This window comes from Schistocerca serialis, chromosome 3 (assembly GCF_023864345.2).
Source record: "Schistocerca serialis cubense isolate TAMUIC-IGC-003099 chromosome 3, iqSchSeri2.2, whole genome shotgun sequence".
NCBI classification, from domain to species: Eukaryota; Metazoa; Arthropoda; class Insecta; order Orthoptera; family Acrididae; genus Schistocerca; species Schistocerca serialis.
This window is the reverse complement of record NC_064640.1, coordinates 539349451-539376890: the sequence shown is the minus strand read 5'-3', so window position 1 is coordinate 539376890 and position 27440 is coordinate 539349451. Positions and strand designations below refer to the sequence as shown.

General features: G+C 39.7%; 1 protein-coding gene across 1 annotated transcript in view; it reads right to left on the bottom strand.

The window, feature by feature from the left end:
* Positions 1-27440, bottom strand: part of LOC126470412 (zinc finger MYM-type protein 2-like) — a 444979-nt gene that overhangs the window by 12004 nt on the left and 405535 nt on the right. Inside the window, exons 18-22 of the mRNA XM_050098266.1 lie at positions 27012-27231; positions 20509-20634; positions 14003-14124; positions 7115-7238; positions 6908-7019 (exon numbers count right to left, since the gene is read on the bottom strand). Coding sequence (XP_049954223.1) covers positions 6908-7019; positions 7115-7238; positions 14003-14124; positions 20509-20634; positions 27012-27231 — 704 coding nt within the window. The remainder of the gene's footprint in view (positions 1-6907; positions 7020-7114; positions 7239-14002; positions 14125-20508; positions 20635-27011; positions 27232-27440) is intronic.

Genomic DNA, 27440 nt, shown 5'->3' with positions numbered 1-27440 from the left:
GAATGGACTAACCAAACAGAACTTTTTTTATTAATCATACCAAGATAGATATTGTGTCCAATTGCCTTACGGAAGGCATAAGAATTAATGGAAAAACTATAGATATACCCAAGGTGAACCCCATCTAGAACAGACAAATCCTGTCTAGATAAGACAAAGACTTTCCAAAACAGACAGAACAAATTAATCAACAGAAGAACAGCGAACATACTAAAAACCAAATTTATCTTTCAGTTTTCTTTTAAAAAACTGCAACACTCTTATCAAGAGGGGGAGGGGGGGGCGGAGGGAGAGAGAGAGAGAGAGAGAGAGAGAGAGAGAGAGAGAGAGAGAGAGAGAGAGAGAGAGAGAGAGAGAGAGAGAATCTATCAGTTCTCATCTGTGCTATGTAGAAATGACCACTAACCAAAATGAAAACAAAACTGTGTCATCATTCCTGTGCTCAAATCCGGTCAAAACCCTGTTGATGTGGATAGCTGCCTGACCATCAGCCTCACCAACATTCTTTATAAGCTGCTGGAACATATAGTGTGTCGGCGGTTGAAGATGACGAGGAGATGGCACTTGTAGTCAGACGAGAGATGTTTAATCATCTGACAGTGGATCAGGTACGGCCCACGAGCTGTGTCGGGGCAATGTGCAGGGGTGCTGAGGGGCTCCCACTCTGTAAATGGGACATTATAGGGCATCTGCCGTTTCAGGGTCTGAAAGGCTGGGGGGTAGTTCTCCGACACAGAGGCTTGAGCATAGTACTCAGCAAAGTGCTCGGCAATTGCGTATGCGTTGGAAGATAACACGCCATTGATGTTAATGCCAGGGACACCCGTTGGGGTCTCGTACCCAAAAAGACGTCTGCTCTTCATCAAGACTTGGGAAGGTGATGTCTGACACCCAATGGTCGACACGTACCTCTCCCAACACTCCTGTTTCCATCATTTTGTAAGCTGGTGAACACAGACTCTGAGCCACTTAAAGGCTATTAGGTGCTCTAGGGGAGGGTTCTGCTTACGTTGGTGTAGAGTTTGCCGATGGTCTTTAATTGCCTCAGCAACTTCTGGCAAGCACCAAGGGACTGTCTTTCGCTGGGGGCACCCTAAGAACGAGGGATCGCGTTTTCTGCCACAGAAACAATCGTTGTAGTGACCTGCTCAATGACAACATCGATGGCACCATTTGGGGGAGATTCAACGGTGACAACAGAGGTGAAGGCGTCCCAGTCTGCTTTGTTTAAAGGCCATCTGGGTAGGCATCCATGGGCATGATGCCGGGGGAGTGACAGGAAGATGGGGAAGAGGTCACTATCACACAGGTCATCGTGTGCTCTCCAGTGGATAGGTGGGAGAGGGCCAGGACTGCAAACCGAGAGATCAATGGCTGAATATGTGCCATGTGTCACATTGATGTATGTGGGGCACCTGTATTTAACTGGTAGAGGTCGAGTTGTGAAAGTAAATTTTTGACCTCCCTACCTTGGCCAGTAAGCATGGCGCCACCTCACAAGGAGTTACGCGCGTTAAAATCTCCCAGAAATAGGAAAGGTTTAGGGAGCTGATCAACCAGTGCAGCCAATATGTTCAGGGATACTGCACCATTTGGAGAAAGATATAAATTGTAGACAGTTATTTCCTGCGTTGTCATTCTGACAGCCACAGCTTCAAGAGGGGTTTGAAGGGGCACAGGTTCACTACGTACTGAGTTCAGGACATAAACGCAAACTCCACCTGACACGCTATTATAGTCTCTATGGTCCTGTAATATCCCTTATAGCCATGGAGGGCAGGGGATTGCCAGGAACCAGGTTTCCTGGAGGGCCATGCAGAAAGCAGGTGTAAAGCTTAACGGTTGCCATAGCTCAGCCAGGTGGTGGAAGAAACCGCCGCAATTCCACTGGAGGATTACGTGATCGTGAGACTGGGAAGGCATGAAATTCTCAATGAGGCAGTCTACGCCTCAGGGTCACCTGCTGCCGCCAGATGAGTACCTATGCAATTGACATGCATTGTGTCTGAGGGCCCAGTGCGATCTAGGTCCTCAGGGGATGCCAGAATCTCCACCGTATCCTCGGACACAGAGCTTGCAGGTAGTGGTGGTGTGGGTGCCACCGCAGTGCCTTGGTTCTTGGGGGTCTTTTTCTTTTTAGGTTTCTCTCACTGATCCTTAGGTTTGTCTGGCTGGGAGGTCTTCACTGATTCAGTCTCATGGACTAAGGAAGACCGTGAAGTCCTACGACTAGTTACCTGTGGTTGCTTCAGCCATTGGCAGGTGCCACTGGTAGGAACCTGGGAAGGGAGTGACCCAAGGGATCCTTTCCTGGCGAGAGGAGCCAAAGAAGACTTACGCTTCTCTGACTGAGAAGCGGGGACTAATGTCCCCGATGGTTGGGGGGGGGGGGGGTTGCTCCTGAAGTAGGTTGTGCAGGAGCAACAGGGAGGTAAGTGCCCCCCACCATCAAGAGGCAGGTGGAGTCTGAAGGCCCTGAGAGCCAACTGTAGGCAGCAGAACAGAAGATGGTGGAACTGTTGTCATAGTAGCAGTGTAGGTTGACATCATATCAGCGTAGGTCAATCGGTCCAGGATCTTGTATTCCATTATTTTTCTTTCTTTCTGGAGAATCCTGCAGTGTGGCGAGCAAGGTGAATGGTGCTCTCTGCAGTTGCACAGATGGGAGACGGAGAACATGGAGTATTGGCATGTGATGGACGTCCACAATCTCAACACGTGATGCTGGAAGTACGGCAGGAAGACATATGGCCGAACTTCCAACACTTAAAGCACCGCATCGGGGGAGGGATATATGGCTTTATGTCACAGTGGTAGACCATCACCTTGTCCTTCTTGGATAATGTGTCACCCTCAAAGGCCAGGATGAAGGCACCAGTGGCAACCTGATCATCCCTCGTAACCTGGTGGACACGCTGGACAAAATGGACACCTCGCTGCTCTAAATTGGTGCGCAGCTCATTGTCACACTGCAAAAGAAGGTCCCTGTGATATATGATAGCCCGAAACATATTTAAGCTCTTATGGGGCGTGAAGAACACAGAAACATCCCCAAGCTTGACACAGGCGAGTAGTGCCTGTGACTGGGCAGAGGATGCTGTTTTGATGAAGACCGACCCTGATCGCATTTTGGACAAGCCCTGTACCTCCCCAAACTTGTCCTCTAAATGCTCCACAAAAAACTGAGGTTTCAAGAAAGATTCCCCATCAACTCTTGTACATATGAGGTACCAGGGTGACTGAGCTTCACTGCCATCCTTAGCCTGGCATTCCTCCCATGGTGTGGCCATGAGTGTGGGGGGGGGGGGGGGGGGGAATGATTTGGGATTTGGGGTCCTATTTCTTAGCATTGAAGTTAGACCTTGATCGCTTAGAGACTGCTGGTGTTTGACCGCCAGCAAGAGACGATGTACTATGTTTCGTGGCGTGTCATCCGCCCTGATGCCACCCATTCCGACCAGGATCCCTCCCCGTGGGCACCACCCAGCCGCAGCAAAGGCCACCTGGCAGCATGGCCATTGCCAGGAGTCCCGATGCCCCAGGGTGACAGGCATCTACTCCTTAGCATGTGTGGGGAGTTAACAGCACAGGCAGCAGCAGAGCAATCCCTGTGGGGTCAGGGGGCTACAGCCAACAGGGTACATGGCGGCCCCACCACAACGGACAGGCTACTATGCTCGATATCAGGGGCAAACGAGCTAAGAAGTCCATTATCATAAACAGCATAGAAAAGCGATACTGCACAGAGGATGAAGGAAAATGCACCCAAGAGTGTGACCTTGCCCAACAGCTGGAGAATGAGGGGAAATGTAGATCCATGCCGACAAAGGATGCCAGAGGTCTCGGCGCACGATGGACACTATACACCATGTAAGGCACCCTTCCCCAATTGGCTCGCTCTTCGGGTAAATTTTGAAAAATGGTGGTCAAACCCTACAGGTGACCATCACATAAAGGCCTAAATGTATGAAACTCCTTTCAGTCGCCTCTTACGACAGGCAGGAATACCTTGGGCCTATTCTAGCTCCCGGACCTGCAGGGGATAGGAGTATTTTGGCTCTACATTTATAAAACTGAGAAGGTGAAATGAGTTCCACTTGAAAAGTATTTGGGGGTAAATGGCAAATTATGAAAAAATGGAACATTTCCTGTTTTATTGTTAGTTTTTGAAATTTGTATCACAAAACAGTCATAGATAAGCAGTAGCAAGTTGAAAAATGTATTTATTCACAGTGCTTTTGCTGCCTCCATAATGAGCAGTTATCATTTCAAAGCACTCCTAATAAAGCTTCATCTTTGCAACAGGGATAATTAACAATCAGAAACTGACCCTCTCCTCAAAATATGCACATTTGTTGACTACTTAACTTCTGTTGTTCCTACTTCCTATGCTGTAATACTGATTAAGATAATTGGGGATTTAGAGAAATCATAAAATGTCATGTCTAATTCAAGAAAAAATCTCAGAAATACAGCATAAAGTTGCTTCTTATTTTTGGAGTGTGTCTTATGTGCAACACATGGTACTGCATGCTGGGAAGAGGAAACAGACATTATTGCACTTCTCAAGAGACTTCAGCAGAAGTCCTTTGACAAAAACTCACTGTGTGTATCACTATTGTAGTTCACTTACTTTTGATTGAATGTGGGATCAGATCATGAAATAACTGGGCATGTGTATGTTGAACAGAATGGAACTTCCAAAAAATACTGTTTTCAAATGTCAAATTGAGAAAGGAGAAATACTTTTTGCTAAGAGGGAACATTTGTTGTGCCTGTGCTGAAGAAATAAAGTGGGGAGAGACTAATGACATTTTGATGTTGTTGACATGCCATACAGCATATACACTATGTGATCAAAAGTATCCAGACACACGGCTGAAAATTACTTACAAGATCGTGGTGCCCTCCATCGGTAATGCGGGAACTTAATATGGTGTTGGCCCACCTTTAGCCTTGATGAAAGCTTCCGCTCTCACAGGCATATGTTCAATTAGGTGCTGGAAGGTTTTTGGGGAATGGCAGCCCATTGTTCACAGAGTGCTGCACTGAGGAGAGGTATCGATGTTGGTCGGTGAGGCCTGGCATGAACTTGGCATTCCGAAACATCCCAAAGGTGCTCTATAGGATCCAGGTCAGTACTCCGTGCAGGCCAGTTCTTTACAAGCATGTTATTGTCTTTTAACCACCCCACCACAGACCGTGCATTATGAACAGGTGCTCAAATGTGTTGAAAGATGCAATCGCCATTCTCGAATTGCTCTTCAGCAGTGGGAAGCAACAAGGTGCCTAAAACATCAATGTAGGCCATGCAAAACAACAAGGAGTGCAAGCCCCCTCCATGAAAAACACAACCACACCATAACACCACTGCCTATGAATTTTACTGTTGGCACTACACACACTATGACATTCACTATACCCACACCCTGCTGTCAGATTGCAACATTGTGTATTGCAATTCGTCACTCCACACAACATTTTTCCATTGTTCAATCATCCAATGTTTACACTCCTTACACCAAGCAAGGCATCGTTTGGCATTTACTGGTGTGATGAGTGGCTTGTGAGCAGCTGCGCGACCATGAAATCCAAGTTTTCTCACCTCCCACCTAACTGTCATAGTACTTGCAGTGGATCCTGATGCAGTTTGGAATTCCTGTGTGATGGTCTGGATAGATGTCTGCCTATTACACATTACGAACCTCTTCAACTGTTGGCGGTCTCTGTCAGTGAACAGACAAGGTTGGCCTGTACACCTTAGTGCTGTACGTGTCCCTTCACATTTCCACTTCACTATCACATCAGAAACAGTGGATCTAGGGATGTTTAGGAGTGTGGAAATCTCACGTACAGATGTGTGACACAAGTGACACCCAATCAACTAACCACGTTCGAAGTCCATGAGTTCTGTGGAGTGCTGCATTCTGCTCTTGCACAATGTCTAATGACTACTGAGGTTGCTGATATGGAGTACCTGGCAGTAGGTGGCAGCACAATGCATGTAACATGAAAAACGTATGTTTTTGGAGGTGTCTGGATGCTTTTGATCACAGTGTAAATCTGACATCACTGTGCACTTATCAGCAGGTCCTGTCACCAACACAAACCCATTCAAAAGAAAACAACATGCTTAGTGGAAGAAGTTATTTTTCCATCTTTTAATTTGAGTGTCTCAAATGCTTACATTTTATACCAGGAAACAAGAAGGTCAAATGAAAGAAAAAATGCAGGCTAATAGATGGCAAACAACTTTGTTCTACACGGAGGCAAACATACAGAAACAAATAACTCCCTAGGACTAAAACAAGCAAACAGTGTAAAAGGCGTTTTCCACACAAATTACAATGAACAGAAAAAATCAAATCCGAGTCAAGTTTGTAAAGCCCATGCACACACCATCAAGAAAGAAACTGGCAAAAATTCAAGAAAGATAACTTGTTGGGGCACCCTGATTGAGGTGTTGCTCCATATATACCTGACTGTTTCAAAATCTATCATAATGGGGCAAACTGTATGACTAAAGCATGTACAAATTTTTCCTCAAATTAAAAAAAAAAAAATCATAAAATTAAAAATTTGTCTATGGTGTTCTATTTAGGTAAATGTATCTAACATTACTGTATTTCAATTTATTATTGATCTCACACTAAGCTTGTTATCATTTAATTACTGATTTTTAGAAAACTTTTTTCTTACTGAAAAATTACTAGAACTGACTCAGTGCCACATTGGGAGCGTAATATCAAAAGTGTTAAGTAAGAGCTGTATTCTGTGGTAAGTATGTTGTCATATTTATCTCCTGTGGATTATACTAAGTATATACACTACTTTACCACAGACAAAAAATATACCTATTATACAGTAGAGTGATGATATTTGGAAAGTAAGTCAATAAACAACATACCATTTTGATAAGTAAAATTCATATAACTTCACTGGACACCTTAGTGGATTTTCTTCATTTTCTTGCTGCTCATACTTTCTCTTTTTCTTCATCTTTGTTCTTCCATCTTCAGCTGATGAAATTTTGGTTAAATCGTGAGATTATTGCTGAACAGTAACAAAAAAAAGCAAGAAAGATTGAAAGAAGATGGCATATCATAATTCATACCCCTCATTGATGGTGGAGGATAAAACCGTAGAAGAGCAGACGATGTGCCTCCACTTGCTTGGCCTGGTCTTTTCCAATGTTTCATTATATGAGCAAAGGACAGTTGCATATGGTCACTGACAGTCTATTGGGGAAGAAAAGAAACATTTATACTACAAGTAAATAAATGACTTATACAGGGAACTATGTAAAATATGTTCTTAAACAACTATTTTTCAATCCACAAGCAAAATTTCACATAGTGTGCTACACAAAAGTAATTCATAGGTTGTGTAGCAACTGTATATTCACTGTCTTAAAAGCTCAATTGCTGCTGGGGATTTGCTGTAGTCAATGCCACAGAACCATTACAAATACAGGGTCAGTGATTCACTGATTGGAACTATATCAAATCCCCCGTCTGATAATCCAGATTATTCTAATTCAACTAAGGTAAATTCCATGATCATTCCTTCAAAAATGCGATGACCGATTATATTTTACACCCTTTTCCAATATAAGCTTGTTCTCTGTCTGCATTTTTTCACTGTTAATGAGCTGCAAAACACAAATCTTTGTTTTCGAGCATTCTGTCATGGAAATGTGAGAACATTACTATAATGAACAATGCACAATAGTGCACAAATATTTTAATAACCAACAACAGACGGGCAGCACATGTTTTATTGAACAAAATTTGTCAGATAATCGTATACTGAAAATTCACTACTGTTGAGCTATGCCATAAAATGATAGACCATCAGCAACGAGCAAACGTAAGTTCTTCTGGTAAGCAGACAAGGTTGAATATACAGAATGCATTCTCACATTGGAATGAAGTGTGCCCTGATATGAACTTAGAGCACCTGCCCACGAAAGGTAAAGGTCCTGGGTTCAAGTCCCGGTCCGGCACACAATTTTAGTCTGCCTGGAAGTGGTTTTGTCTAACAAGGCTGCTGCTGCGTTACACCACATTACACCAATGATGCCACTCTGTATTCACTGAAATCGCGATGAACAATGCAAGTCTATAGTATTTACATTTTTCTTAATTCTCTTCACTTCAATACAATGATGAAATGTCCTGGTTGAATGTAAATCATTTAAGGAGTAAAGCTAACAACTTGGGGGGGGGGGGGGGGGGGTGATTTCATCTAGTAGGAGCTTCTGAAGCAGGTGCATCATAAAAGTGTCTTGGGCACAATTAAGAATTTTCTAAGTGTCCGGACCGTATAGGACCTGAGCTACGACAGAGACATTACAATCAGCTGTGCTAGATCTCTTATTTTGAGTTCTTAGTCAGATATTTGCATATGTGGCATGAAGTCCACATGAAATTGTGAAGCCAAAATGAAAGTTATGTAAAAGCACAGAAGTTTCCTATCTAAGGGGCAAATGTTGCTAAATGTCATACTGAAGGTATAAAATGTGCCACAGGAATGTGAGTTCCAGTTTTCCTAGTATTAATAAAAGAATGAAAAGTGACAAACTTTCTAAACTTTATGGGTTACCTACCCATCACCTCACTTCATTACATTACTGATGTGTCAAAACATAAACTTACTGGACTTGTAACATGCAAGCAGATACAATTTTTGGATATCAGAATCAGTCATGCAGCATGGAGTTAAGTTTGAATAAAGAAGACACCTGGGAGCAGCAATGAGGACACTTTAGCGGCACATGGTCAATGAGAATACACCTAATATAATGTCCCAAGCAGAAGCAACATAGTTAGTGCTCACTCCTGTTTTAGGTGCACCACCACTGTATTAGGATACATTTATGCTGCAGACTCACTGTTGGTGCATTGCCTCTCACTGCTCACCAGGAGCCTTGTTACATTTATGCTGCAACATTGCTGGTTGTGCAGGTTTCTCCTTTCTCGCCAGGAATTTTTACCCCACGGCTGTTTACACTGCTAGTTGAAAGGACTACTTGCAGTGCGTGACGCCAAAACAATATTCGTGCATCATCTGACAGCTATAATTGTGGTTCATTCACATGAAAAATTTTGTTATTGACAATATGAAAGAAGAATAGGTGTGAAGGCACACTTTGAATGTAAATGTACTGCAGATATTTGTGCCAACTCTAAAAACAGTTAAAAAATTATCCCGAGCACTTTTTCAGAAAGTTATGACTGTTGTAACAAATTTTCCAATTTTAAGTATTACTGAACCAGTATAGCGTAAGATGTGAAGATTCAACCCAAAATTATACAATAATTTCTGATGAGTAATTCATGGGCCTCCTCACTCTGAAGTAACACTTCATCAATTTTTATCCACATCTACTTCATATACTGCAACTGCCACATGTAGATTTTTATGCAGTTATTCTAATGAAAGAAAAGAAAACAATACATTACCTGAAACATAGGAACTAATTTCCAAAAATTATTACACCTAGTATTATCCCTCATGAGGTGGTCACAATTATCTCTCTGTCCCTTGTCCCTGATAACTTTGCGTCCAAAAATGGCTGAAATAAGTGCGTGCTTAAAAATCATCACTTCTAGTCCTCACAACATTACAGTCTGTGTATGGTGGTATCATTGGTAGGATATTGGGAAAATGAAGTCAATCTACACAGGAGATTGCTTACAAAACGCTCATGTGACCCATCCTAGAACATAGCTCAAGTGTGTGGGATCCATGACAAATAAGACTATCTGCAGACATTGAAAGCCTAGAAAGAAGGGCAGCACCAGTGTCCACACGTTTAGTTGAGCATGAGAGACTGTCACAGAAATGCAGGAAAAGCCTGAGCTGGAAGATGCTCACAGCTGGATACAAAACTATCTCTCAAAAAAGTACTTACAACATTGCAGGTACCAGTATTAAGTGACGAATCTAGGAATATATTATAGCTCCATAATGATCAGTCTTGCAGTGATCACAAAAATAAAGTTACATGAAGATAAGGGTAACCTAATGACAGGTGGGACAGTGATTTTTCGGAAGCCACTTTTCTCGTGTTATATACCTTAATAAATGGTACACTGGGAAATATCTTCTCCCATGCACTTCACAGTAGTTTTCAGAGTGTGTATGTAGATACTGATGAAATAGATGTACACTGTGTGAGAAACTATGCAACTAGGAACAGCCAACCACGAGGCTGCTAGAGTGACCCTGAAGCAGCCAATCATGGGTCAAGTTTCAGGACATGCATCGATGGTTGCAGAGGAGCGCTAACCAACTTTATACCAATACTTGGCAACGATTGTAGTGAACAGTGATGGTGCAGAATAAGTGAACTGGTATGACAAAGTGGACTTCATCATCACCAGGCCACAGCAGCAAGCAGAAAGGTGGCGGCATGAATGCATCCTTAGTGTATGGTAACATTAGTACGAAGTTAGGTAGCATTCCAGAGGAACCGAATGTAGACTGTGGGCTATGGATGGCGGATAAAGAAGGTATGTGCTAGGCATTAGAAATTTCAAGAGTCAGGATTTGTAGACCTCTATTATCCAGTGTGCTTATTACTTGCAAGTGTAACATACAAATGGTATTTATGAAATGCTCAAGGTTCTTACAGAGAACAATACATCAAGAAGGGAAGGAAACTGAAATGAGAAATAGAGAAAGTCCATATATTTTTTAAGCAATCAATAGCTGGTTACAGAAGAAAACTTACATTGAAAGACAGATGAACAGAATCAGCAGAATGATGTAGGAGAGAGATAGATGTACATTTGATTGACACCAGTTCATTTCTATGAAGAGACTTGTTCATACTTATCAAACATATACCTCTGTTCATGTCTACATTGCTGCTTTATTTAATTCATCATCCACTTTCTGTCTATAATTCCTTCCTTATCTTTTACTATTAACATATCAGTTTATTCAGCTACCCCATCTACATTAGGGATACACTATTTTCACTTTTCTTTAGTCAAATTATTTCTCCAATGTAGCTTTTCTGGGTGGAGGAAATAGTACATTCACAGTTTATCTCTGATCGTGCATTCATATTTTCTTTTAATCAGTAATAAACATCCATCATCATTCTGTTCATGCCTTAAAAAGTAAAGTTCTCATCAATCCAAAGATCGATTTGAACACCACAGTGCTTTACAAGGCATGATCCTGTTGCATTAGGTATGCTGTTGCCTTCCCCTTCCTTTACAATTCTAAAATCAAGGACATTTAATGGACAAAAAAGTACATTATAAATGCTATGTCAACATGTTGTTGCTTGTAGATGGAACTCGGGACGACACTGATACAACTCAGTATAACCCCACTTTTACATTCCTGGAATTAATGTTTTCCTGCCGTTTATGACTTTTTTTATCACTCCCGTCAAATTTCCTAGTCCACAATGTTAATTTGCACCCAATTTTCCAACAACATATTTGTAATTTTCCCACAATTTACACTTTATGAAAAAATGTTGGTGGAGAAAAAACTGATGTAAAATGACACTGGCATGGCGTTGGCCATCAAGTAGTGTTTAGCAACATTAAGTGGTTAAGTTCCTTGACACTTTCTCTACTCAGCAGATCTGAACCAGTAAATGGGTAAAAGTTGGAACTATCTGTGCCTTATGTCCTGCTGCAAGGGGGATTCAAATAATGATGATATGACCAACCACAAACTTTAATAAACCATCTCCATAGCACATGTGCAGTTTTGTGATTGTTAAGATCACCGTGACACCTTCATCAAAGCACATTTAGCGTATTTTGTCACTTGGCCACTTGAAGTGCTAGTGGACACCTTCACTCACTTTACATTGTTCAAATGTTTTTGGTTTAAATACAGTGCCCATTACATATTTTTTCATGCTGAGCAAAATATGTTTCAAGAATTTATTCTGGTTGTCAACAGCAGTATTTGTGTATGGATTCTTTTTGACGTTATACAAACAAGCTACGTGAATGATAGTTTGTACACATGTGGTTTTCTACACAACTGAGGAGGCACAGTATCAGATAAACTCAAAAAGATGACAACAGTCCAAGAGATGCAGAACCACACACATGCAAACATCACTCAAAATACTTATTTAAATATTTTCACTTGACAATGAGGAAAAAATCTCGAAATTCATCATGTTCAGCATGAAAAAATACTTAACTGGTGCAGTGTTTCACTATTTAAATAACAAATGAGAGCTGCAGGCTTTCGAAAAACATCTATAATGATGCATGAAATTGAGTCAAATGTTTCTACTTCCCAGGCAGTCATCACTTCCAGTAACATCAGTGGTTTTTATTAGATAATAAAATTTTACTAGATAATAAACAAGTCCCTGACAAGTAGTTTGATGCTTATTGTGCACATATATCACACAAAGTGCAAAAATGCATACGTAGCTTTTACAGCATAAAACGTTATTTCCTACATTTTACATTTTCCTGCATTTTTCTGAAGTCCCTTGAAAATTGTTAAAGTGGGGTTTCTCTGTGGTTGGAAAAATGTAAAGCATTCAACAACAAAAATTGACTTCACTGTAGAGCTCCAAAGTAGCAATCTTATTCCAATTTTTAGATCTTGTGGTAACGAGGCAAGGCAAATCGCACACCTCCAACATCTTTAGAAAGCCAACACCAACAGGTGTTGTGATTCCTAACCAAATGTCGCATTTAGAAGCTTAGTGCACAGAGTCATTAATATCTGGGTCCAGGAAAAGTGAATTAGCAAAGGCAGTGGTTTAAAAATGCAGTGTCCATCATGTGGCATGAAATATATAGGACAGATGGGGAGAAAATTTTCGACAAGGTATAGAGAGCATGCAGACATTTCTGCACTGGGCAGTTAACATAAATCAGTGGTTGCTGAACATATATGTGAAACTGGTCACCTGCTAAATAGCATAGAAAAGGATTTAGAGGTGATGCATGTAAAAAAGAAAGGAGAGAAGCTTGACCTACACGAAGGACTTGTAATAGCAATGCACCGAGATACAGTCGATAACGTACTTCATGTACAAACAGGTGAGAGTGGTAATGCTTTCTTCAATGGTTCTTTGGAGCCTTTTTTTAAAGGTTAGCATTAACACAGTATATGTAGGTATGTTGTATAAATAACCACTGATATATTCTCTCTTCACGTCCCCTGTAACATCTCTGGAAAGCTATGGAACAGCTGATGGCTCAATGCAAACTGTTGAAGCCGTACATGTGTTTACCGAACTAGCCAGTGCATGAGAAGGCACCTGATGGACTTTCAGCTGATGTGACTGGTGTTACTACTATTAACTGAACTGGCAGTAATTGGGATAAGGAGCACAAAGAATCTAGTGTTACCGTTTGTAAAAGTAACACAAGGACTTATTATGTCTGAATAACTTCGTGTGTTTTCATTTTGTGACTGTGTGTGCTACTATGTAAGAGTTAATGCAGACAGCCAGATGATGGAAGCTCTACTCCCAAAACACATTGTTGAGTGGTTGGTTGATTTGGGGAGGGGGACCAAACAACAAGGTCATAGGTTCCATCGGATTAGGGAAGGAAGTCGGCCGTGCCCTTACAAAGGAACCATTCTGGCATTTGCCTGAAGTGGTTTAGGGAAGTCAAGGAAAACCTAAATCAGGATGGCTGGATGCAGGTTTGAACTGTTGTCTCCTGAATGTGGTACATAGCTGAGGATTACATTCCCGACATTAGTGGTTGTATGATAAATTTATTATAAGAAATAACTACAACATATATGTCATTTGAATGCAGGTAACACAGATGATAATAATAATGAAGCTTTGGAAGTTAAAATCCAAAAGGCATTATGGTTCATATGCTCAACGTGCTTGGCACTACACATAAGAGATAATGTCAGAAGTATTTCGTTATAATTTTTTTCAAGATGAGAAATCCAAATTTTTATTTGAAACTCTCCACTTTCCATATGGTAAAGGACAACAATCATATTCTGACACAGATTTGTTCCAACTTACCACAAGATTGAAATATTTAGTATTGAAAAACATGAGGGTGGTAAGTAGAACATCAGGTGAATGGGCACCTAGTTGCTTGCTTTCCCACAGATGTTCCTCCATCACCCGAGTGGCAATTTCATCTGCAATTAATTACAATGGCATAAGTTCACTGTTCATTTAATTAACAAATATAAAAAGTTATTGTTCCCATAAATGAGAATGACATTCATCGTTAAATGAACAATGATAGGTTAAAATAGTTTTTGTTGGTTGTGTTCCACAGTTGGACACACTCCAAACATCTACCTTTGCATACGTGCTACATTTTGACAACTGTTTTATGAGATATACCTGACACCTGTTACTAACAAAAACTGCACTGGAAAATTATCTCTGAGTGAAAACGGTGATACAACTAAAAATAGATTACTTAGCAGCTCCACGTGTTACAATATGTCATTTACACTGATAGGTCAAGTCTACATTTTGCACTAAAAAGAATTGTTAACTACTACTTTGTGGTCATGTTATATCATATGTAAAGTATTCCATGACTATTCATTTCAATATATTTCTACATCAGCTTTAACACATCAGTAATACAGATGTATTTCACATTTACTAAGTGTCTCAGATCTTAAGTGTCATATTTAAACCAACAGTTGAGAATCTTAAAATGAGTATCTGAAGGTAACTGAAGGACAGAAATTAATGTTGCAAGCAGTATAACGCCTTGAATGAAGAATGTGTGCTTATATATCATAACTTAGTAAGTAATTTCCTTAGTGATATACGTGGTGCATCACTGGCACAGGGAATTTTTCCAGACAGGTTAAAATTAGCAGCAGTTAAACCATTTCATATGAAAGGTGGAAATATGGACTTAAACAATTATCATCTGATTTCCTTACTAGCATTTTTTCCAAAATATTCAAAGTAGTAATGTACTCAACCCCCCATGAACCATGGACCTTGCCGTTGGTGGGGAGGCTTGCATGCCTCTGCGATACAGATGGCCGTACTGTAGGCGCGACCACAACGGAGGGGTATCTGTTGAAAGGCCAGACAAACGTGTGGTTCCTGAAGAGGGGCAGCAGCCTTTTCAGTAGTTGCAGGGGCAACAGTCTGAATGATTGACTGATCTGGCCTTGCAACACTAACCAAAACAGCCTTGCTGTGCTGGTACTGCGAACGGCTGAAAGCAAGGGGAAACTACAGCCGTAATTTTTCCCGAGGGCATGCAGCTCTACTGTATGGTTAATGATGATGGCGTCCTCTTGGGTAAAATATTCCAGAGGTAAAATAGTCCCCCATTTGGATCTCCGGGCAGGGACTACTCAGGAGGACGTCATTATCAGGAGAAAGAAAACTGGTGTTCTACGGATAGGAGCGTGGAATGTCAGATCCCTTAATCGGGCAGGTAGGTTAGAAAATTTAAAAAGGGAAATGGATAGGTTAAAGTCAGATATAGTGGGAATTAGTGAAGTTTGGTGGCAGGAGGAACAAGACTTTTGGTCAGGTGAAGACAGGGTTATAAATACAAAATCAAATAGTGGTAATGCAGGAGTAGGTTTAATAATGAATAAAAAAAATAGGAGTGCAGGTAAGCTACAACAACTTCAGGTGAACTAACACAGTTAGACTAATCTTTCATGTTGGAGAAGAGTTCATGAGAACAGTGTCCCGTGCTCTCTGACGACCGCTGATCAGGCACTATCAGACGCAAACTGCGTATAGCCCCCAGCTAACCGCCAGTAAGCGGAAATCTCAGTTCAGAATGTGAGCCTTCTTTGACATCAATCTTCCATTGTATTTTCTGAAGGATCTCTGACTGCTGAAGTCTTATTTAACTGTACGACATGTCCCAGGACACTGTGATATACCCACGTATAGATGGCGTTTTAAGTAACTAGCTGGGCCTTATGAGGCCAGCACCTCGGAGTTATAGAGACGGAAAGTTTAGTCGCAAATGGTGAGAGGATGAAGATGGCGAATTAGGTCACACAGTAAGGAGTTTTTTAATTAATTAATTTATTTATTTATGTGAGAGATGTCGAGTTTTAAGAAGAAGTATGTAGCACCTATCTTGGAATTGCAGCTTTGTCATATACACGGTTAAGTAAGCGATACCGTCGTCAACAATGCGCTGTGCACTATACTTTCATAAAGGAAAAGTCTTTCAGAAATTACGCTCAATTTAGTCATTTCTAATTCAATTCCTTGCACTTTCTATTCCCACTGTGGAAGTCTCTAGGCTCTCGTCGAGTTTTGTTTTTCTCCTCTAGTTATCAACAGCATTGAATTCCTCCAGGACCGTGTACCTTACACATAGCGGTTAGTGTCCACAGAGTGCCCAGCTGATCAGTTTATTCTTTCAGTTTTCGGTTTCATAAACCGATCGCCTACCTATCTCTTTCATCTGTGCATCATTGCCTCCCTCCAGGGGCCAATACGACTACTACAGTCGAAGTTCCTCTATTGTCACAGTGTTCAGCCTTCTGACCTCTCTCGCAGCATTCATCCTCATGATACTATTTCAATGCTGATGTGAAGCTTGCTCTTATATCTCTACACAGTTATTATAATCAGAATTTCTCTCTTGTCGTCTTCCCTAGTCGCCAGGGGACCATTCATATTCAGCCTTCTGAGCCTCTCTAGCAGTGTTCATCCTGCATCCGGCCTACCCTTAGGCTATTCCTCTATTGTACACAGAGGTTTAATGAGTATCACTTGACTGTACCATCTAGTTACAAATGGTAATCGTACAACTGCTGTAAAACTGTTCCTCCCCCCCCCCCCCCCCCCATTTTTCCCAGGCATCGGAGTTAAGCATAGTTGTTTTTCACTCACCAACACAAACACACATTCACACACTAGTAACCCCAGATATCTGACACTGTCCTTCCACAATAACACTTTCTACTGTCGAGGCTATGCGACATAGTCCTGGGCAACAAGATGCCCCACCTGCACCGAACTGGTGTCATTTTTCTTTGTCATTTTCACATATGACTTTATGGTGTTTAGCAAATATAATGATGCATGAGAAACTTCTTCTCATAATGTGAACATTATCATACTTAGATGGTTAGCCCAAAGAGACATTTAACTTTGTTTACTTACTGATATGGAATATGTAGTAAATTTAATATGATACTTGTGTACCTCATTTCTATATTTTCATTTTTATGTAACAGTTATATTTGGGTTAAAATGGATTCCCAAGGAACTTTGATATTGGATGTAACTAACACTATGTTAAAAATTTCAATTACTTCGTCTTGCAGAATGGTAATTGGTTATCCTTCATTGATCAGCTAATAGGGAGTGTTGGGGTTCATTTTTGGGGACTGGGAAGGTGAAGCTGTGGTAAGTCCGTTCTGCAGGGAATGCCAAACACACTTCTTCCTCCAGCGCCACAGTGAAGTACTGGAACAGTGGGGGATTCAGGGTAGGGGATTGGTGGGGGGTTCCTGTCTTTGGGGTCTGTCACCTTTTCCTTCTTCGACTCCAACGCTCTGAATCTTCTATTTCATTTCTTACTTCTCATCAGAGTACCAAGCTATCGTTCCCTCTGTCCACATGCATACGTTTCTCTTGCTGAGACCCTTCTCATTTACCATGTCATCTTTGTTAAGTGACTAAAGCCTATTGTATAGGAGGCTCCGAGTAACAAGCCACCATTTCTGCACTATTGAGGATATTGAATTTACTTGAATATGTTTTACATTTAAAACCTAACTACATAATTGTTGTGACGTATCTGTCACTTATGAACCAATTTACTAATGCATAATGTAATTTTAAGCAGAACCCGCTGTAACAATGCATCTAGCGTGATGTCACACTTAATCCCACTTTTGACGGGCGCCGTTCTGACGTAGTGTAGCCTTGAAGTCACCTGTCACATGCCACACGCCACTCTGACGTAGCCACCACGCTGACTCCCGCCCACATTACTAGTGCTACCATGATATTAATGCTTCATTGCTATGAACACAACTTCCAGTCACAGACATATGAAATAGAAATCTCAAACAGTGGATTTCTAGCAAACCGTTCTTATTGTGATGTTATCATGCCACTAATAACCTTTATAGCCACTATGACTTACTCACTTAGTATTTGCGCTCATTTACCTACATGTTTTCTGCGTGAAAGTTCATTTGTGGTACCTCTGTCAACTGATTTGCCTGCTTTATCTAATATATCAAATGATCACCTCTTAACGTCAATTGATGACCTTTTAAAACATGAACAAGGACAAATTTCTTACAGTCACCTGTTAGCACACCTAAATGAATGGCAACTAAACTACATACAACCATTATACCCATCGCCACAGTAACCCGTCACTACTATTCTTATTATTGTACTGATATGGATCTTGTGCAAAAAGGGATTTTGCAAACGGTTAAGACTGTGCCCTCCAATGGTTCCAGAACCCCAGCCTCAGGGCGAATATCGCCCATGACTAGAAGAAAGGACCTATCAAGCATGTGCCTTCCCTTAGTTTTAAGAGTGCAATTGTGTTATCTACAAATGTGAAAACTTGTGCAGTATAGTGAAGTGATCCCCTAGTGTTGACTCCCTTTTTAAATGTGTTTGAAACGTGTGAACCTCCCCTCATACCCCACTGCGCTGAGTTCCAGTGCACAGGTTTGGCCACAGCCATGCCCCCTTCCCACCGGCAGCCTGTACACTGCCCACTGAGAACACCACCACACGCCGCCTCACACCACCCAGTCCTGCGTGCAACTTCAATGGTGATATGTATATTCATTTTTTAAAAAAATGGAGACACTTGGTGTATATGCCTAATCCAAACTATTTTCACATTTTACTTATGCTTGTTAACTAATGTAATTTTGTTCTGATGTTTTGTAATGTTTATTCTTGTATGCACATAATACTGTTGACATGTGTAAATCCCTTTGTGACCCCTAGGAGGTCTTTAAAGTCTCTATTCCCTCCCATAAGTTAAGGCCCCTGCCAACCTCTGTGGGAGCCTAAATTGATCATCAGACAGAGCGAAATCACATTCGTTCTCCACTCCCACGGAAGAGGGAGGAGTGTAAGGATGAGCCAGATAGTAGCTCGATAGAAGGGGATTTTATTTTACTTTTTATTCACTTTCAAAGGTCACTTTCTTCTCAAGCCTTAGCCAGCAGAGTCGGCTGCCTGTAATTTTTCCATCCCATAGTTTGGCAACAGCAAGTTGGCAAGCATCTCGATCATGCGCCTCCCTCGTGTGCTGATGAGGTAACAACACCCCGGCGTCAATGCTGATCAGGCCACGCTCTGGAAATTTCCATGCCGCCCCGCGGGATTCTCAGTTTCTGACCAAACAGGGCTGAGGAAGCTGCGTTGCTGTGCTGGATGTACCTGGCTGCCTACCACCTGGCTCACTCACTCGATTGCGCACCCTGTAGGAGTCAACACCTCCTGCCCATCCCGGTGCTGTGGCACCGTGCACTTTGTCTTTCCAGACACCGCTTTCCCTTAACTATGCGAACTACGGTTCATCCCTGACAATGCTCTGGCTCACTCTCGCCTCCCCAGACCTGACTATGTGACCCTTTAGGAGGCAAAAGTGGCCAATAAAAGACTTATTACTTAAAACCTTCCTAATGGTTCTTTCACACCCACCACCTTCCAATCCGGCTGTCCTGAACATCCATATGGTTCTCCAGGTTGAGTTATATGGTACTGAATTGCAAACACCACACATATCAGAAATAAATTTACAATATGTGTGCTGCCCACAATTCAACAACATCCACACTGAACTGGAAAACCATACGTATTAAATTTAAAATATGTATGCTGTTTGCAATTCAACAGCCTATACATCGAGATGGAAAACCATAAGAAATCACAACAAAACAAATTACCATCTACTTGAACTTATGTCAGTGAGTACAGCCAATTCACATTGTACCTAAATAAACGCAAGCAATATAGTGTGTTTCGGTTAATGAAGTAACTTATAACATGGCACTTAATATTCAAATAGTCTTGTGCAGTGCAGTAGCAGACAACAGGCTGTTCAGCAAAACGTCCACCTAACTGAAAATAATTTGCCATCTAAGATTGTCACTGCATATCATTTCTATGTGTTTTAGATGGCTAAAGATCGGTAGAGAGACAAATAAAGGGGAAGATCAAAATCGTACTTGTTGGTAAACATTTACTGAACTTGGAACAGAATCTTTTGGATCAAACAAACATTCCATCTGAAAACAAATGGTACCCTGTCACAATAACTTTTTTGTTCAAGTAATGGAAGCATGAACAAAAGAGACACTACATTATAAACACTTAAATGTCTGTAGTATGCAAAGTCCTTAACAAGGAACACCATAAATCTGAATTTTTGTTGACACATGCAAAATATAGAAGATAAAATTGAATCCTAATTATTCACATGCACTGAAGATATCTTTATGCTTTTGATTTAAATGGCTGTATGGATCAAAAAATATGAACTGAAACTTGTATTTACTAAAATACTCAATACTTGCCTGATGCCATCTGTTTAGCCATGAAACTTTGCACAATTTTGTCCAGACAGTCTGTAAATTTTATGTAGTATGGATCAGTGAAAATGTTATCCACTCTTCCACATTCATATAGATAATACTGGATGCCTGCAAACAGGAGTAACAAAAGTGAAGTTCAAATAACATGTTTATACTCCACTTGCAATCTCATGATTTCTGAAAGAAGCATGAGAATAACTTCTTTTAATTATTTCTTCAATTAAAACCACAAAATGAAAATGCCAAAAAAAACTGATGGCACAAGTTTTGTTTGTAACTGAGAGAAATGTTGATTTGAGGCACTATTTTTTGGTGATATTGTGAGAAACATTGTATCCTGCAAAAATTTGACAATCAAACATAGCTTTACAGAAACTCATTGAAGTTATTTTGTTTACATTTATTTAATTTTCTTTAAAGCACTGCTAATTATACTGCCACATACAAACAACATGAAAACTTGTTGTCTGTACAGTAATATACAAACTTGAGTCCTTAGAATATATCATTTATCCCACAAGTTTGTCTATTATAACGAAATACAACCTCATATCTGATGAGTGCAGGCATAATCTGTTGGCAGAACAGTGTCAGTTATAAATTAAAATTATAGAGCAGGCACATGTCACATGTAACTTGCCTTTATGACACACTGCTCTCGACAGACAAGCATATTCAGAGCTATAGACATAGAATGCGGTACACCACCACAAAATGGAACAAAAACACAGATTCAACTTACATAATGATAATTTACATTAAATATCCAGGATCACATGTTAAATACAGGGGTTGAACAAAAATATAACACCACAAGAAATCCATGCTTGAACATATATGCAGATGGTAGCAAGCTTGCAGATTGTGCTGTTGTATATGGGAATGAACAGCAAATATGCAATGTCCTCAATATGTTGCAAGTGTCAGTCATGGTCAGAACAGTGTTGTGTGTATCTGTGAGTGTGTTATGTTGGAGCTATGTGAATTTGAATGTGGAAATGTGTTAGGTGCTTCCATAAGCAAGGAAACAGAAGTCTTTGTGTTTCAAGAGGCACTGATGGAAGATTTATATTGCATGCAGGGAAAGTGGAAATACATCATCCACTAAGTCACCATTTGGACAAAGTGTGATCATGACGGATGGTCACTGAAGAGGATTATGACAAAAAACAAGTGAATGACAGCTGCAAAAACTACTGCAGAACTAGATGTTGCACCTGTGAACCCTGTCAGCACGAAAACAACACAAAGGGAGCTCCAAAAGCAGGGAATTGCAGGGCAAGTTGGAATTCCAAAACCACTCCTCAGTGATACACATGCCTGTACCATGTGTATCATTTCTTGTTGAGTGAGTCACAGCTCTATAGATACAAGCTTTGGTGGAACCTACTCCATTAAGTCAATGTCATACAAAAAACAGTAATACCATTAAACTGTGGCAAATATCCACCACTTCCATAGGTGTTAACAGACACAAGTTTAAATGTCGTAACTCGTTATTAAAATAAATTTAAAATGACATAGTAAAATTACAACTACTGATTTTACGATCGTTAATATACACATGCAATGGTTATTAATAGCATTAAAATGGCAGTCTGGCTTCAGCTGCCAGAGACTGTGGTCGTGTGTGTGTGTGTCAACTGTCCTTTTCATAATATTGATATCTTCCATCCTGCATTTTCCACTGTTTCATTAAAATTAACCTATATTGTAACTAAGCATGGATTAAATGTACCAGGAATCAATGTATGGGAACAGTTATACAATTCAGACTGAAACTTCTTAGAAACTATTTTTGTTTAATCTCACAATGACAACAAAACGTACCACAGAGTCAGCACGTACTAAGGCACCCACCATATACAGTAGGTTGTGGATATATATTCTGACACTCTCAGTACGTAATCTTTACCTTTGTGGATATAGACATATATCAGATTAAGATCATATACATCAAACATGTTTATGGTTAGAACAGCAAGCAGTTAAAAGTTATTCATGGTGGATTGATGGGTAACATTAATTCCTGTGGACATTGTGTAACAATTTCAAGTATGACCCAATAATACACTGGCCAGAAACAGCCTTTCTACAATACATCATCAAACAACTGGGTGAATTCATTCAAATTAGATTTGTTCATTTAACAAAACATATTGGTTTCTCCTCTTTTCTATGAAGATATCTAATCCTTCCGATGCATTCAACCTTTGGTCTTTATCTGTGGTGTGAATAACTCTCACACTATCCTGAATCTCATGGGAAGTATGGTTATTTGCCTTCAAGCACTCATCCAGTGCTGTATGGTTGGAATGCAGACTACAATGTTTTTTTTTCTGTTTTTCTTCTTTATATATATATATATATATATATATATATATATATATATATATATATATATATATATATATATATATATATATATAAAATCTGAAACTGTATTCCAGTCTGGCCAACATACATAACTTGACAATTTTTTATACTCCTGACCTACTGTATTTGCCCTTAGCCACATTCTTCTTGTGTTTCCAAGCACATCCAAGGGTGTTATTTTTCTGAAATATGATATTAACTTTTCACTTAGGGACAAATCTCACAATGTGGTCCACTATAGAACCTTTATCATTTCATGTAGATATCATGTAATGTTTACATTCACCTCAATTGTCTGAATTACTATGTTTCACTCACCTAACATTTTTATTACTGTGTGGTATGACTTCATCACATCACATGTTTCCTAATGATCTTAATGAGCTGTTTCAAGTCTGACACATGTAAGTTAACACCTGTAACAACAGCAATCAAAATTTTAATTTGGTTTGGTTTTTTACTATGTAATTTTAGCAGTATTTTATAATCAATTGTGAATTTTTGTATGTGTGTATAAATGCAGTGATTCTTTACCACATTTATGGTATCAATAGTGCCAACATAATCAGTATTAGTATTTGTTGGCTTGCTTAAATATGAAGGTTTCAAGGAATTTGAAATTTATTACATCTATGTGTACATGAAAATATGTATATTTAATATTGTACTCTTATGAAACATAGACATAAGAGGAATCATGTCACCATGTCTGTCTGGTTGATTTACTCTACTGCTTATTTAGAATAGAGGTTAATTTTAATGTCACTGATAACCTTTTGTGTACATGGCATACATATATTAATGCTTGTAAGAGCAATAGTTATAATTTCAATTTGTAATTTTACTTTGTCAAATTCATAACCAGTTAAGAAATTGAACTTGTGCCTGTTAACACCCATAAGAAAGGTGAATATTTGTCACAGTTTAATGATAATATTATTTTCTTTATTACACTAGGCTTAATCAGGTAGTTTCCACCAAACTGTGAATCTATAGGGCTCCGACACACTCAACAAGAAATGATATGCCTTGCTATTTGATCTCAGAATGTAACTGAGCAGAGAGCTTATGTTAACTGCACACAACCAAATTACTGCATTTTATGTATGACAGTGGCACTATACATAGCCACATATATTTAACACGCGACCCTTGGCTACTTAATGGAAATTAACACATACGGTGGATCTGTGTTTTTTCTTTATTATATGGTGGTGTAATACATATTATTTCCACAGTTCTGAAGATGCCTACGTCTGTAGAGTGAAACGTGCCATAAAGGAAAGTCACATGGGACTTGTGGCTACTCTTCAGTTTGGACCTCTTATCTGTTTTGTTGTATTCTTTTGCTGCAAGGAATGAACTTCCATTTTCTTAGAAAGGGAATAATTAAGATAAATAACATATCTCCTATATAAAAGTGTCTCAATATGTAGCCGATTGTACATGAACATTTCTGGAAACTTCAACATCGAAGATATGTGACTGAATTAACATTTGCATGACAATTGGTATATGATAATATGCAAATGGTAAGGAGTACACAACTGCATATGATGTCGACTATGAGAATTTAGTAAGTGTGAAGCCCCCACTTGTTGCAATCATACATTTTGACATGGAATCCAAAAAAGACTTCAGTATGTTCCTGCAGTCTTGTTTAGATGGTTTGTATGCAAGTCCATCAAGCATCAATGCTGGTTGCTGAAAGGTAGTGACAATCAAGATATCAACCAACTATTTTCAAGACACACTAGATGGGACTGACAGAAGACATTGAAAAAGTTCAAAGACAGGCAGCTCGTTTTGTATTGTAGCAAAATACAGAATAGTGTGTCATGAATACAATATGTACATTGGGCAACAATCATTAAAACAAAGGTGTTTTTCATTGAGGCAAGATCTATTCATGAAATTTCAATCATCAACTTTCCCCTGAATGAAAAATGTTTTCTTGACACCACCCTGCATATGGAGAAATGAGCATTGTAATAAAATAAGACAAATCAGAGCTTGCATGGAAAAATTTAAGTGTTTGTCTTTCCCATGCTCTGTTTGACAGTGGAACAATAGAGAAATAGTCCGAGATGGTTTGATGAACCATCTGCCAGGCACTTAAGTATGAACTTCAGAGTAGTCATGTAGATGTAGATGTTAATTAACAACCTTGTAATTTGGTACTATCAGGTTTTTTTAATCTTTTTATGGATATTATCTTGCATGTATCCATTTTTGAAGAGGGCTGACACTCATTACATCAAACAGAAATTCTGCTCAAGTCTTTCTGTAATTCCTCATGGCTATCCAACAACAATACTCTCCAACAGCATTGTCGCTGAACAAGCTCACAGTGCTGCTGAACTTGTACATGTGTACTGAGGACATTAGAGGTCCTAATAATGTTCCTTGGGGTGCACCTAATGTTACATTTCTGCTGCACATTCCATACTCAGTGTAACATACTGGTTTCTATTAGTAAAAAAATTGTCAATCCTGTTCCATACCTGTGAATAGACACTATCACTATCAAACTCATTTCATTTTACTACTTCCTCTCCCCACACCTAGCCCCCTCAATTTCCCCACCAGCTACCCTATAACCCACTCAAAAACATTATATGCCCAATAAGGTAAGAGAATTTATAGATTACAGTGCATGCTCATGTGAGACCAAGAGAGCAAGAGCACTATGAAGGATGACATTAAAAGCTATGAATTTTTTTTTCTCCTCCCCCCCCCCCCCCCCCCTAGTTGCTTAGGGCCTTGTGTAGTGGTAGGCAGTGGTCTATTCCCATAATACATATTATCTTCCATCCTGGATTTTCCACAAGTGTACATTTCTATCTATAAAACTAAGTAGTACATCACTGAACACTGACACAGACCTTCCACTTTGTTGAGAAGTATTTACTACGTACTTTTTACAAAAAGAAAATGCTTTTACTGCTGTTATTTTTGTGTCTTCTCCAGTATAAGTGGGAATACACGACTAAAAGAAATAAGCAGAGACTCCTGAGGAAAGCTAGCCCACGTGTGTAGTAATGAGGACTCCACAATAAATGCACCAAGGAATTCTAATACTCTTCTGGCAGTTGTGGGGCCTGAGGATGGCAATAATGTGCTGCTGAAACTAGTTGTGTAAGACAATAAAGAAATTCTGAGATCAGCTGTGGAGGTACCTTTTCTCTCTCATATATCATCAGCTGTAGTCCCTCATTCATGCAATAGGATGGACATCCATAAAAAGAAATGAGCATGCCTAAGTAAAAACTGGTGAAGTTGCAAAGGAAGGAGAGAGAAGTGGACTGAATAGGATGTTGTGCACCTGAACAATTTTACTAATTTCTATAACATCTATGTGATTCAAAACATCAAGTGTGGAATGAACAGTTATGCTGGTAATCCAATGTGACAGTAAAAATTAAAGACAATCAAAAGAGGAACTTTATATGGCATAACTAAAGTGCAGTTAAGTAACCTGGAATTTAACAATGTTTTGAATATTATTTTGCATGTGCGTGACCTCCTGGAAACAAGATCAATACAACCTGAATCTTTAAATTTTGTTCAGGTAGAAAAGGGGATGAGGGGGGTGGGAGAGGAAAGGAGAGTAGGCGGTGGTGCTACTACTGCAAAGTTTGCCTGTCCCTCCCTCAATACTCCTGTCAATACCACACTACAATTAATTATATAAAATATTCTCACTTGCAGGTACATAGTTTTAAATATTCCTGTATGTTTTTAGTGAATGCAGACAAAATACTACTACACAGAGAGAGAGAGAGAGAGAGAGAGAGAGAGAGAGAGAGAGAGAGAGAGAGAGAGAGAGAGAGAGGAGGAGGAGGAGGAGGAGGAGGAGAAGATGATTCTGACTGATAACCTACTTTTTTAAACAACAAAAGACTGAAACATGGTGCCTGAAAGTCATTGTTATACGTGAAATGGATGCTAATGATGTTACTGTTTATTGCGTGCTACAGTTACAGTTTCACATACCAATGTGGAGAAAAATGCAGGCAGATTATTACTTAAACAACTAAGTTCATCATTAAAAATTGAAACAAATAACAGAAGTTATACATCAACAGAATGTAACTTCATGTACTCACCCAAACAGAAATAGAACACAACATCTGGGGGATAATCAATTCCATTAGGCTTCTTCGCTTCTGTGACAAAGAGGCAAAGAGCATAATTCAGCTCTTCCGCTGTAAGTTCTAGAATATCAGGCTTGATAAATCGTGGTTTGTAATTGGCTCCAGCAGCAATCTCCAAGTCTTTATTCTTATCCTTCACCCAAAAATGCCAAGCCTTTAAGCACAAAGTGTACTGTTGGGGAAAATATACTTTAATCGATTATATTTTCACATATAAGAATATTATTAAGTTAATGCACTTTTTAATTCTTATTCAGAACACTTACTGCAATACACAATAAGAATTTTGTTCATTTTACCTTCAGTGAATAGACCAAAAAATCAAATTAACATCATTTTAAATACATAATAGTTTTTCTAACAGTTTCATTGTAACAATAC